General features: G+C 48.1%; 1 protein-coding gene across 1 annotated transcript in view; it reads left to right on the top strand.

The window, feature by feature from the left end:
- Window positions 1-14565, top strand: part of PKP1 (plakophilin 1) — a 49359-nt gene that overhangs the window by 14303 nt on the left and 20491 nt on the right. Inside the window, exons 3-4 of the mRNA XM_073320054.2 lie at window positions 5916-6313; window positions 14208-14352. Of these exons, the coding sequence (XP_073176155.1) occupies window positions 5916-6313; window positions 14208-14352 (543 nt within the window). The remainder of the gene's footprint in view (window positions 1-5915; window positions 6314-14207; window positions 14353-14565) is intronic.

Raw genomic sequence — 14565 nt, 5'->3', positions numbered from 1 at the left:
TATCCAATCTAAACCTCCCCCACTGCAACATGTTCTCCTCCTGCTCCAGAGTTGGTTCCCCTTAGTCTAGATGGTGAACAAGGCATCCTTAATCAATTTTACCCTGCTGCTCATTCCTTTCCCCCCACAAGATCCCATGGGGCAGCCCCCAGTTTCTGGTCAAGGTGAAGCAGAGTGGTTGAATGCCATTCCTCAGAGCTACCTTTTGGTGCTCAGATTCTCTTATTATACGGTACGATCACCCTGGATTGGACGGATGGCTGGCTAGATATTAGGTCGAGAGCACTGCAGGTGAGGCACCAAGCCCACGCTTGGAGTTAATTAAGTGATCAATTTAGCTACATTTTAGAGAAAAGAAGTGATTTGGACAAATTCTTTGGTGACCTGTACCCTGTCTGATCCAATGTGAGTATGTGTGTGTGCGCACATGAGCAATCCTCTTGGATGACTGTACAAACCAGTGGAATTCCCAACTGAGAAACACCACATGATAAAGGAGAACAAGGGTAATTATAATCAGCACATTCTCTCTCTGTGTCCCCTCTCCTGCTCCTTTTCTCCCACCCCGTACTATTGGGTCTGGTTCCAGGGGACTCCCTGAATGTTCATTACATTCATTACCTTGTACATCTCCTTTGAGCAATCAATGTCTGCTGTAATTCACGAATATATTTTGGTCCTCTCTTTGCTATGACCAGGAAACTGGCGTAGGTGGGGAAACAGCCGGTGACACTGTGCTCAGATAGGTATATAACCACTGTGTATTTTAGACAGGGATCCAGACTGCTCTGTGACCCTAGTGCGAGAGCCAGTCAGAAATTTTCAGATGAATTGTTTATTTACTGAAAAAATCCAGCTTTGGCTCAAGTGAAACTATTCATGTATTTGGCTCTAATTCAGCAAATACTTTTGTCTGGGGGGAAAAAATGGAACAAGTCAAAATGTTTTGTTTTGACATTTTCTAAATGAAATGTTTTAACTCTTTCATTTTGAAATGAAGTTTCATTTAGAAGTTTAGCTAGCTTTGTTTAAAACAAACCAAGAGTTAAAAAAAAAAAACCCCAAAAAAACAAAATGGGGGGGAGGGGGAAACTATTTTGGGTCGAATGAAACGAACAATTTTTGTATTTTTTAGTTCAGCCACCAAACTGAAAAAGTAGTTCTTTGCTCAGCTCTACCTAGGGCAGATCCAGAGTCCAGTGTAAATGAGAGGGGATTTGACCCAGTCTGTTGGCCCGATTGTCCTCTCCTCTCCATAAATCTGGGGATGGGGAGTAGAGAAGCAGGCCTTGTATTCAGGAGCGTTCCCTCCCTCACTTGTGCCAGCTGTTGATTTTTGGATTATCCTCCCCACCTGGCCTAAGCCCCAGATCAGTGTGACAGCAGAGGACATTCTGCGTGGTTAGGAAACTCTGTTCAGCGAAGAGAGAAGGAGGCATGCTGGAGCCTACTTAGCTGGGATTTGGCCCCTGTGCTCATCCTGAGAGGGGAGGAAGGGACGCCCCAGCAGGATGTCACACTGCATCCAAGCAGGGGAAATATCTCCTCCGTCCCTGCAACCTGAGTTGACTGACACAGGCAAGAGGACCTTCCCCTGTCGCTTGTTAAAGCGGTTCAAAGGCAGGGCTGGCTAGCTCATGAGCTTATCAGGGAAGCCAGAGCAATTCCTCGGTTTGGAGGGGACCCTGCTGCTTTTCTGGTGGACGTGCTCATTCCTCAGTCAGAGTTAGAATACCGGGTATAATGAACTCGCCAGCCAGTAGCTCTTTCTCTTTGTGCTGGTGCCTTCCAGGAAGTAGGACCTAGGGAAGGGTGGAGGGTCTCGATCATATGATTCAATACCGGCCTCTTACAGGATCAGCACTGATTGGCTAAGGAATCATAGAATCATAGAATATCAGGGTTGGAAGGGACCTCAGGAGGACATCTAGTCCAACTCCCTGCTCAAAGCAGGACCAATCCCCAACTGCATCATCCCAGCCAGGGCTTTGTCAAGCCTGACCTTAAAAACTTCTAAGGAAGGAGATTCCACCACCTCCCTAGGTAACCTAGGGGTCAGACTAAAGGTTCCTGATAATAAGTGGGCTCTCTTAACTACTCTGGAGGTCTGAACAAGCTGCCTGCAGCAGGTGTTCTCATCGTCTCATGTATGCTAGTCAGCAGAGGTTTGAATTCAAGCTGGTGAATAGTTGGCAGGACCAAATGTCCTCTGCCTTCCAACAAACACAAACCCGCTGTGGACGTGCTACTTGAATGCACAGCACAGCCCCAGCAGCTCAGAGGAGGATTTTGTGTGCAATGAGGAAAGGGCAATACACATGAGGGAGGCAGGTGGGTGTATAAGATGGACTCTGGTAACAGTTTCAGGCAGGTGTATCGGGTTAGTGTCACACCAGAGAGCCTCGCTGAGTAGCAGCCCTGTGACAACTTCCATCAACCAGTCATGGCTGTGTGGGGAAGACTTGGCTGTATCCAGTGGCTAATGCCACCCTTGCACCAATGATTAGTGGCCCCAAGGAGATGGCCTTTGACCAAAGCCATCTCAGTATTACATTTTACACGGAGACGTCATATTTAGAGATGGGAACCTCCACAGTGACCCTTGGGAAGCTTCTAGCAATGGTGAGGATGCAATTAGTGTGGGGTGAGGCTCTGACATCTCAGGAGTGGCTGGGCTCATTCTCTCCTGCCTACCCATCATCACCTTTGCTCTCTGCAAGCTCTCAAGGGTACGTGATCTCTACGGGCTGGGTGGAATAAAGACGCAGCAGGTTGTTAGACTGAGTACCTCCCCCTTGCTATGGCTTCCCTTTATGAGTCAGTGCAGGGTTTCACTCTGGTAGGATTATTTTGAGGAGCTGTCAGCAATTTGGCAGAGATATTGAGCTCCTGGGGCCTTTGCTGCAGCCTTTCAGCTATCTATTATGTTTCCATTAAGGACTTAATATATTATTGATGTGAAGCTGCTGTTTTTCTTTTCTATGTGTTCACATCGGGGGTCTGCCGGGAGATCAGATATGGGGAGGTGTGTGGGTGGGGGCGTGAGCACACTGTTTGTCTTGGCGTGTATGCAGTGGGGGAATTATTTCATCCTGCATTTTAGCACGGCAGGCAGGCAGTTGTTTAGCTGATAACCTGTCTCTCCTCCCCACTGTTCTTGGAATGGCAAATTCCAGCTTATTGCCTTTTTTGGGAAGGCTCTTGTCTGGTAGACAGTGAGCCCTCACCAGCAAGTCAGCACAGCTCCTATCTGGGTGGGGTAGGGTAGTTGGGAAACCTCTTGCAAACTCCTGGGAAAACAGCTGCTGTGTGGTGAGAGGCTCATTACCGAAGCCAGCGCATGAGCTTCACTGCGGATGCTGCCAGCTGCTGGGCTGTTCCCATTCTAGAACTCTTTCAAGTGTCATGGCCCTAGTCGTTATCTGAGGGTTGCTGTGTACGGTATGGGCCTGAGGCAAAGCCCTGGGAGGTCAGTGGAAAGACTCCCACTGACTATGGATCAGGCCTTATATGCAGGTAGAGCAGAGGCCAAAGCAGAGAAGTGGGTCTCTCAACAAATCCACTCAGCACCTATGTGTAGGGTAGGCAGGGAGTTCATGAGGTGAAAATCTGCAGCTGCCCTGTTCTGAGCTGCAGGGCAACGTTATAGCCCCACTCTCAACCACGGACACTGAGTTCGAGGCCTGAATTTCCAAGGGAGCTCTAATTTGTATGGGGCTGTGGCTTATCCCTTTCCAGAATTCATAGGGAGGGTTTGGATGGGGGCCCAGGACAGTGTTTCATCATTCCCCAGTTCCTCTTTGCTGTAGCTGACCAGTAAGTTACCAAGTCATCTCTTCCCCTACCCTGTTCTCTCAGGGCAAATTGGGCCAAAGCTTGGCTTAGCTGGAGGATGCAGAGAAAGGGAGCCTTCCCTTGTTCAGTAGAGTGCGGTTCACTCCACTCAACTGGGATGTGTGGAATTAGGAGCCCTGCCTAATGGGGGGGTCCTGTGAGGAACCAGTTTAACCCTAATGCCACTCAATGCTGGTGGGCCAAATTTTGAAGACTTCTGTTAATCTTTTATGGGAGTCTGCCTGGGTTAGGACTGAGTGAACATGAAAACTAGATTCTGTCCTCAGTGATGCTGAGTTGCTCTGGAGTCGTTCCAGATTTATGCTGCTAGAACTGAGAGCAGCTTTAGCCCCATGGCAGGATCTCAGGGTGTAGCTTCCTATCGTCCATGAGCATTTGTAGGGCTGAGCAAGGAGCTCAGGGCCTGGCCTGTTGATGGAGATTTAAGGAGTGCGTTTTATTTCCCTTCCGCGCTCTCTGTGCCTGGCTCCTTCATTGTCAAAGACAGGCACTGGCCATGGGCATCGGGACAACGTGTCTCGCAGCTCTCCCTGCCTAGGGGCTCAGACACAGTGGTGATGGGAGAACCTGAGTACATTAGAAGAAGAAGGACCTGAGTACATTAGAATAGCACTGAGCAGGCAGTGGACAAAGGCTCCGTTTTTTTCTGGCCTGCAGCATGGCCGCGGGGCCTCCTCACGACACAGCTGCCTTAGCAGCAGCGCTCGTATCCCACTGGCATCTTCTGCTGACCAGGAGAGCCGTGTAACTGGGACCGAAGGCTGTGTCCGCATGGGTGTCCTGACAATGCAGGTTCCACTGCGCTGTAAGAGGAATGGGCCAGGAATTCCAGTGTTACTAGGTGTCTATCAGGCAAGCTGCCATAACTGCCTGGGTTTGTTTGGGTTTTTTTTATGTGGGGTAAAACACCTTAGCACCCCCTTTCCTAGCTGGCAACGTTCCCAAGCCTCTGCCAAGTGCAGGCCTCTGAGAGGCAGATGCCACAGTTAGCATCCAGAAGTGTTGTTGCAACAGAATCTCACCCCAGTGTAACTGGCCTAAATCTGGAGTAACTCCACTGAAGTCACTGTGGATGTACACCAGTGTATCAGGTCAGAACTGGGCCCCTTTCTTTTAACTAAATACGGTGGCTTTTTGCTGGCTTAGCCCTGGCATTTCTTAAGAAATTCCACCTTATTGTTCTCAAAACTTCAAACGTTATTGTTGGCATGAGCTATTCATTCACTCCTTTAATGCATAAATCCATCCTCTTTTCCCCACATGGGCCCCATTTTGGGCCTCCACGGGGGAATTCTCACCTACGGGTTAGTGTGTCTGTCAGGGTGGAAGATGGGTAAGAAGAGTTAATAAGGACAAAGCAAGCAATGGGAAGGATAGAATAGGGTTAGAGTCAGCGTCTGTAACGGGACGGGCGTGATGCCTTTCACGTGACACAGACACCTGAGCTCCAGACCCCTGGGGTACATATCGGATCCCAGTCTGTGAGAAATGGAACAGGTGCCCTGATGCCCTGCCAAATTCTGTTGGATGGCAGTGTTGCTGCACTCTGTTCAAAGGCTGCCACGTTCCAGTCCAGAGGTGGCTGCACATTGGTGGTAGGCGAGGTAGGTCAGGTGTATCTAGAGTTTGTAAGAGGCTTAGAAGCCTTTGGGATGAATATTAATACACAATATTAAGTAAAACTACAAGGAGGTGGGGTAGTTCAGGGGCTAGGGTGCTAACCTGATGCAAGGAGACCAGGGTTCAATTCCCTGCTGTGCCCCAAACTCCCTGGGTGAGTCACTTAGTCTCTCTAGCCTCGGTTTTCTAGCTGTACAATGGGGATATTACACTGCCCTACCTGTGAGGAGAGAGATGGTAGAGATTGTGAGGTGCTCAGATACTAGGATAATGGGGATCATCAAAGTACCATGAGCAGGTCCTGTTGTAGTTAATGTGTGGTGTGCCCACAGCTCCCATTAAAGCCAGGGCTCAGTGCCCCTCAGGATTTGGCCCCGTTTGGTGAACTCCTGGGAGTCACTTCAAGCCCCTTTTAATTGTTTTGTTTCCTCCCCCTTCAGATGTACAACGGGACCCTTAAAAGAGAGACAGACAATCGACGCTTCAGCTCTTACAGTCAGATGGAGGGCTGGGGCAGCCGGCACCTCAACAAAACCGTCTGCAGCCCCACCAGTCCCGGTGGCAACTACTGCCTCAAGAGCAGCCGGAGTGAGCCTGACCTGTGCTGTGAGCCTCCCCGGGGCACGCTCAGGAGAAACCAGGTGGGAAGCCACGCCGTGCAAAAGACCGCCCTGAACCGCCAGAGCACGTACAGCAGCTGCAGCACCCACCATGGGACCGCTAGGAAACCCATCCCGGATCACAGCCTCTCCTGCAACAAGCCGGATGCGTTGTACGCCCAGCCCGTGACGGGCGGCAGGCAGGACGGGGTGTATGGGCATTCTATGTCCAGCTCCAGGTGAGTTCCCACGTGCCTGTGAGGTCAGTGGATTAGCCTGGGACTTCTCTGCAGGGTGATACCGCTAGAATGGCAGGGACCTCCGTTGTGTGCCTCCCCTGCTCACCATGCCACTTTGGGTTGGCATTCATTTCCCTACAGAAAAGCACCGGTTTTCATACTGCAAGTCCAATTTCCAAATGGTCAGCTCCTGGAGTCCTTCCCAAGGGTCTGATCCTGAGAGGTACTGAGTCCCACTGCACTCCCAAACCAAGCCTTTGCTTAGGCAGCACTGGCTGATTTCTGCAGGAGGCGAGTAAGGACGAGCAGACGCTCACTAAGGGCCTTGGATTTAGTCCAACTGGGAGTTTGTCCAGAAAGAGGACAGAGTGAAAGTACTTCAAAATCGGATCCCAAATTATGCTGTGATCTATTCTACTCTGCTCATTCCCTTCCCTATACGCAGTATGCAATCCCATCAGATACTTACTTACAAGTGTGAGAGGTATACGAGGGGTGGCAGGGATGCGTCGTGTCCCAAACGTCACTTTCTCTCAAACATCTACATTCAGAGATTGAGGAGCCTGGCTTGTGCTCAGGAGGTGATGCTCTGAGCCATGGTGTTCAAACCTGCATTGTCTCACTAGCCATTTCTCTGTTTGTACAGCACCAGCACAAGAGGGCCCTGGTTTATGAGGCGCTGCTTCACTGCATAGAATGAATAATTACAATAAAAATAGCGATCACAACAGGATCTGCGTGAAAGCCTTGCCTAATTCAGCCTGAGAGCACGAACCAGAGGTTGTGAAAATTCCATTATGGGGGCCAGTTCATGCCCCTTGATCATCGTTGAGTTTTGGCTCTTAGCTTTACATACCACTTGTAAATCTCCCTCATTGAAAATTGTCCACAGCTGTTTAGCAGGGTCTGAGACTCCATGAACTGGCCTGTTGATGCATTATCTTTTGGCGATTTGGCTTTATGTATGCGCACTCTTCGCTTCTTTTACATGTGCAAAATGTTACTCAGTTTAGCCGTGGCTTACCTTGTGGCTGGATGGCACATTGCTCAGAGCGTGATGTTGTCCATTGGCTCATTTCATAAACCCTGTCATTGTTTTGGGATGGAAAGCCGCCGTTTACATAACTAGAAGCAATTCATTCCAGGAATTTCTGACCAAGGAGTTACGGGCAGTAGGCTGAGAGGCTGTAGGGTGAAGAAATACACCCTGTGAACAGCTGCAACAATGAAGATGTTTTCTGCATAAGGTGAATGTTGCCTTTAAGTAATTGGTCCCAGCTGGGTCGCTGTTTCCCTACCGAAAGAGCTGGTATACACGGGGCTTTTCTCATATGTAGAGTTACTCGTAATTATGGAATGATATGCTGTCTTGAAGAATGGCTGTGGTTTTCTGAAGATTTACTCCAGGGAGAACTGCCCTTGTGTCAGAAATGCTCTCCAGTTCCAAACATCCCCTGGTTAGGGAGTGGTCCCCTTTGCAGAACCCTCCCAGCTCGTGGTGTGGCTCACCCTGCAGAACTGGTTCTGATTTAGGAGTTGTCTGTCATGAAGCATTAGACCTGGCTGGGGAGGTGTCATCCTGGTAGAACTGGTTCTGGATGGGGAGTTTAGTCCTTTTTAAAATTGAACCTGGCGGGGGGTTGTCCCCCACCAGAGAACTAGTTTAGTTTGGGGAGTGGTCTGTCTGGTAAAAGTGGCTCTGCCTAGTGAGTGGTGCCCTCTAGAGCGAAGTGAGATTAAGAACACTTCCTCTGTGTAGATCAGGTTAAGGAGCTGTTCCCTTTGAAAAGCCACTCTTGCTTGGAGGCTGGGGAGAAGAAAACTAGTTCTGATGGGGGTTGTTATTAACCTGGGTCTGGTTGAGGAGTTGTCACCTGTGCGTTTTTTAGGTTCTGTAGAAGTGTTCTCACTGGTGACATGCCGTCTTTATAGAACTGCTTCTGGGCTGGGTGCAGTTTGTTGCAGAACTAGATCTGGCTGGAGAGTTCTGCCCCTTGGAGACCTAGACAGTGTTTTGTTCTTTTGGAAGTACAGGTCTTTCTTGGGCATCTGTCCTCATCATTGAGAGGAGTTGTCCTTGAGGAACTGGGCTTGGCTGAGTAATGGTTACTATTGGAGAACTTTCCCTGGTTGTGGCATTGTTCACTGTGTACTAGTGGTTCTTAAGGTGGAGTTTTCACCTTGCAGAATGGGGACTGTGTGGGGCGTTGTCCTCATACTAGGAACGTTTTGTGTCAGATAAGTTTTCTGCAATGATACACTAGCCTTGCTTGTCAAATTGTCTCCTGTGAACAACTGGACATGGTTATGCAGTTGAATAAGTGGTTCCCCACCACAGAACTGAGAGTGCTTGAGGTATTGCCTCCTATGTAGAACAGGTTCTGTGCAGTTATCCTCTTGCAGAACTGGGTTCTGGCTGGGGTCCCTGTTAGCAATCTCTCTGGACTGATGGTCCTCTCCAGAGAGAGCCCTGGTTTTGGGGTTGACCACACTGCACTACTGGTCTTGTTTTGAGTAAATTCTCCTTTTTAGAATCGATCCAGGTTGATGCAGTGCATAGGCAGGCATTGTACCCTGCAAAATTGAGCTGGATTGGAGTGTTTTCTCTTTTGGAGAACTGTTTACAATCGCGAGTGGTCCTCCTTGTGGAACTGATTCTGATATGGGTGCTCTCCCTGCTGTAAAACCATTCCTGGACAGAGAATTACCCCTGATATAGAGCTGGACTTGTTCTGAATGATCCCTGTAGCCAATCTGGTTCTAGTTCCATCTGCTAGTTCCATCTCCGTTGTAGAACTGGCTGAGGTTGGAGAGGTCTTGCTGTGGAATAGGGCTGGGAAAATGTAAAGACATCCTTTTACCCTGGCTTTTCTTCAATAATTCTGAAGCTACCTCGGTGGGGACAAGTAAATGATACAGAGAAAAGAGGAGGAGGAGGAGGAGGAGAAGTACAAAGAAGTAAAAGGAAGAAGGGGATGAGTGGAATTAAAAAAGAACTACAAGCACATATCACAGTGGCTCTTAGCAAGAGAAAATGGAAAATACCGTTGATTTAACTTTTTGGTATGGCTATGGTATTATTTACACTCTGGTACCAGGATGGTAAGTGCATTAGAAAGTTCGACTGAGTAATCCCTCGTACAGAACTGGATCTGGTCAGGGTGTTATTGTACTTCTAGAACTATTCTTGGTTGTGTGTTTTCTCTGAGTTCTTTAGACAACAAATCTTCCCCTTCTAGAAATGACCTCTCTTGTGCAGTACTTTCTGTACAAGAAGGACTCCAGTCATATACCACTGGTTCTGGTTGGGGAATTGCTTCCCTTCCCTATCTGGCTGTGATTGAAGCGTATTGTCTCTCGTAGATTTGGATTGTGGAATTGTTGTTCTTGTAAAACAAAACCTTGTTGCGGGTTTCCCCCCGCCTTGTAGAACTGGTTCTGTTGGGATAGTTGACCCCTTGTAGAACTTGTTCAGATCTGCTTGTAGATCTTGGTCTGATTTGAGAATTTTCCCTCTTGAAGACCTGTAGCTTCCCCCCAGTACACCAGGTCCTGGCTGGAGAGTTTGCTCTGAACAGTTATCAGGCAGACGCAGTGGTTATGTGAATAACAACATCTTCAGCTTGTTTAACTCACAGCAGACAATCTCCTCTTTGCTCACCTCTGTTTCCCCCTTCGCCTGGAGGTAAAGCATGATATTCCTATTCTACGCCCTGGGGCATGGTGGGACTCACTGAGAACCACACGTCCCAGCTCAAAGTCTTTGAGGGCTCAGAACATGTCTTTTGTTGTGCTTATTCCAATGGCTGCTGCAGCTGCTCAGTTCCCAAGTAGTGCCATTTGATTGTCCCTAAAGTGGAACTCTTTGCAGTCAGTTCCTCTTCCAGTCGTATGGTGTGTCATCTGGAGCCAGCACTTGGTCACTCATTGCTGGCCATGTTGGCTAAATGATCTGTAGCGATTCTGCCCAGTTAGGAGAAAGCTCCCTTTGCTCCAAGGCCACCAGATTCAAACTGAACGCTATGAGCAATTAGTGATGGGCATGCTGTATATAAAGCACACTAGGAGCAAGGGCATCTTTTGTTCCTCTCCAGCTGGTACACATAGGAGGACAGGAAACTATTACTGCCACCAGCTAGGGAGGTCCTACCTTTAGCTGAAGCTGTAGAGGCTCTTGCCTTTAGCACTTCAAGTCCCAGATTCAAATCCCACCGTGCTAGGCCAGTTAGACCTTCTCCATGATAACCTGCCAGAGAGGGACTCGATGCTCTTCTCTGTAAGGAGGAAAAGGTGAGTTCTGGTACCTGCAGACCCTCCCTAGCATGAGGACTGCTGGAACTGAGCTGTAGCAGGCCCTGAATTTCGGAAGGGGAACAGTGTCCGCCATAATGCCGGATGTGCACTGCGATCATCTTTCAAGACGTGGTTGGCGTGTTTGCTTTACCCTCACTGTTCAGCTGTAGGTGGAAGAAAGAGGCTCAGATACATCCGCTGGGTACACCTTCAAATGTGTGGCTGTGAACCGTGGCTGTCGGTGGCAATGGCATGCAGTGACCCGCCTGCCCCCGTTGGTAAACATCTCATGGAGCAAATGCTTCATCACTTCAGAAGTGACAGCAGGTGTGGGCATGGCCGTAAGTCGTATTGAGAATAACTGACACAGGAGCACTAAAAACCTGAGAGAAACCGGAGCTGGCTAAAGAAAAGGGCCACAGGCATCAGACTGGATGCTATGGAACAGGCAGCAAAGCTGTTGACTCGAATGGGATCCTCTGGACTTGTTGCCTGGCCGGAATGCAGGACGAAGCCTGATAGGGTCATCACTGTCCATGTGTGGCTAACACAGGACATCCTGGCAACGCAATACCAAGTCCTCTGAAAAGTCAGAGCGCAACCCCCCACTGACCTGCTATCTCCAGCCACTGCAGACCCGTCTCTGGTGGAGGTCGTGATGCCTGGTGGAGCTCCTTTCCGGAGATGACTGGGAGACTGAAGAGAGGTCACTAGCAGGGAGTGTATCCTCCCTGTCCATGCTGATGGAACCATGGGTCAATCCCAAATGTGGAGCCTAGCCCTGAGTGGTTCTTCCCTGCTGTAAACTGCCTCTGCAAATGACTATCAGCACAAGTAATCACAGCCTGGTCCACTAGAGGCCAGAAAGAGTCCCCTGAAGTGTGTGTCTGTTTCCCAAAGGTAGAGTGATGCATCTTTTTGTTATGACATCCATCACAGCTGGCATGGCTGGGGTTCGTACTGCAATCGTTCACGATAGGAAGAAAACTGTCTCCTTTCAGTGTCTTGTGAATAGCACATTGGGGTTCAGCTCTCAGGTCTTTAGCTCTCAAACCATTAAAGCAACTTGCCAAGGGTGAGATTCGAAAACCAGAAGGGACCATTATATCATCCAGACTGACCTCCTGTATGACACAAGCCATAGAACTTCCCTCAAAATAATTCCCAGAGCAGATCCTTTAGAAAAATGCCCCATCTTGGTGGATTCCCCATCACTGGCAATTTTTAAATCAAGATGGGATGTTTTTCTTAAAGATCTGCTCTGATTCAAAACATGTATTATTTTGGGGAAATTTTAGTCCTGTTTTATACAGGAGGTCAGACAGGATGATCACTGTGGTCCAATCTGGCCTTCATTATGAATCTATGAAGAATGTAAGGGAATCCTCCTAGCTAGCTGCCTATGGTGCCAAAGCTTCAACTGTAATTATTTGGGTGGATCAAAGATGAGTGACAATGCTCTGAGCCATATTTGAGTTCCTAATGGTTGTGGAAAGGTGTTCAGTGCAAGGGGGTTTGAGTCATATGTTAGGAATCGCTGGGCTTGTGGATATTACCTTCTCTGTAATGTTTTTAATAAACAATGAGCAGTGGCTTTCTTAGCTCCTCCCTGCTCCTTTGTCCCCTGGGCCCCTAGACTCTCAATAACAAAAAAGAAAAGTTTCCATTCTGTTTAGTTGCTCTGGTTGTAGAACTTAACCTGAGTGAGGAGTTGTTCCCCTGGATGAATTCCCCTGGAGAAAATGGATTCTGGTTACTGACCCTTTCCACTGTGGAACTGGAGCTGGTTGCAGAGATTTCCCCCTATGGTTCTGGCTGGGGATGGATTTGTCACTCTGTAGAAATGCCCGTGTAGGGAGTTGTCCTTGAAAAACTGACCCTGGTGGGTCGCCTATAAAAATTGCCCCTGCTTTGAGAACTTCTAGAACTGGATGCCATCATCAGAGCCGCCATCACAGCTGGCAGTCATCGGCTGGTCTTCTCAGCAGAATGGCTAAAGATTGAATGATCCCTGGAGATAGAACTTTCCTACTTTCCTCTCCCAGACAGCATGGGTACAGTGGAGGGAGAAACTTCTCCTGTCACAGCTCATGCTGTGCCTGTTCTGTTTGTGGAGAGAGGGATTTGGTTCCAAAGCTACCATCAGCCTGGTAGAGATGGTCAGAAAGGTTTAGATAAAATGACACTATCCTGAACCTTCACCAAAACATGGCCCGAACCAAACATCTTCTGAGGTTCCGAAGGTTCAAAGTCAACCTTTCCTGCCCCCATTTTACATGACTCCGCACTTCTTGGTTTCTGGCTTAATAACAAAATCTCAGCAAGAGGGGTTATCCTTTATGGGGAAGCCCTATAGAACTTAGTAGAGATGAAACCATTAGAATGCCATGGAAATTATTCTGGACAGCCTATACAACATAATAGAGAATGACACCTTTCTGTGGATTGTTTAATAGAATTTAATAGAGGATCATATCTCCATATAGAATCTCATAGGTTAATTTAAAAATCCCATAGAAAAGATATAATTCTCTTTTAGAGTCTGCTGGATTTTCCCATCAGGGATATTCCCTCCATATGCTGAAACCAAGAAACATCCAGTTCCCAAAGACATAATGTCCTGACAGGACCTGATCGTGACCTCACTGAAGTCAACGGTAAAACCCCACTGATGTAAATGGGAGCGCAGAGAAGGGAAAACATCATGGCAGAAGCTGAACTTTTGGATGCTTTGCTCCACCAAATCCCCTGAACATTTTAGTCTCACCCATCCTGTGACCTACCATTTTCCACTTGCATTCAGTTAATTGTTTAAATAAAATTAAACAAACAATTGGACTGCTAGTGCTTGATTTTTCCTCGCGTTGCACCTTGTGTTGTCATTAGCATTGTGAATTGGGAGCACTTTCTACCCACTCTGCATAGGTGCAAGGCAGGAGATAATCAGGCCCCCTGTTTCCACGGCAAGGAGGTGCATTTTCAAAGGTCTGGGTGGGTTTTTTCCCACGCTTTCCATCCCCCCTGCCCCACACCAAGTCCATACTCTCTTGTAACTCACCTCGGGATTCTATAGACATCTGCAATCATTCCACTGTCGGTGTTCATCTGTAACTCCACTTAAAACCTCCCTCTCTAGGCTCTTTTTCTGACAATAACATGGCCACAAACAGCAATGGCTTTCCTTGAAACAAAACTGTGATTTAGCACCCCAAAGGTTAAGGTAGATGCGTATGATCATGGGTATCATTCTGAAATCTACAAGAGGTCACACGCAGTTTCCCAGTCTTCTTTCTGTAAACAAACAACGACATTCCATTATTATGGATGTCAGTGGGAGTAAGGACTGGGTAAAAACTGAGTCATGACCTGAATACTTAGCCCACCAGGTTTCTTGGTGGTTGCAGCTCTCTTTGCAGGGACCATATTGCAGTATTGATAGATCTGTCTAGATAAACAAACCCATAAGCTCTAACGGTAGTCGGCTGAGGGGCCGTTGCCTACTTGAATCTGGTGGCATCTTTCAAAGAAGTCATCAGCCTCTAAAGCATCTTGCACTTGCCACATAGCGACTGATCCACTCCTTTCCCTTCTTTTTGTTTAGAATATGCACTGATGAGTTGGACAACGTGGCAATGACCATCCAGAAAGCCATACAGCTCCTGTGCTCCTCGGATGAGAAATCTCAAGCCATGGGTGCATACTACCTCCAGCACACCTGCTTCCAGGATGAATCTGCCAAGCAAGAGGTAAACTAACTTGTTCGTGGCTGCATTTTCAGAAGTGGGCTCTGGGTCTGGGTGCCTTCATTTTAGAAGGTCCACGTGAGACCTCTGGGGCCTGATTTTCAAGCAGTGCCAAACATCTTTATTTCCCATTGCCTTCGACTGGAATTGTGGGTGCTGAGCACTTTCTGAAAATGTGCCCCAAGGCTCATTAAGTGAGGCTTCCAAATATCAAGG

This window comes from Lepidochelys kempii, chromosome 21, assembly GCF_965140285.1.
Source record: "Lepidochelys kempii isolate rLepKem1 chromosome 21, rLepKem1.hap1, whole genome shotgun sequence".
Taxonomy (NCBI): Eukaryota; Metazoa; Chordata; order Testudines; family Cheloniidae; genus Lepidochelys; species Lepidochelys kempii.
The sequence above is the reverse complement of the archived record's forward strand: the minus strand, read 5'-3'. Positions and strand labels throughout refer to the sequence as shown.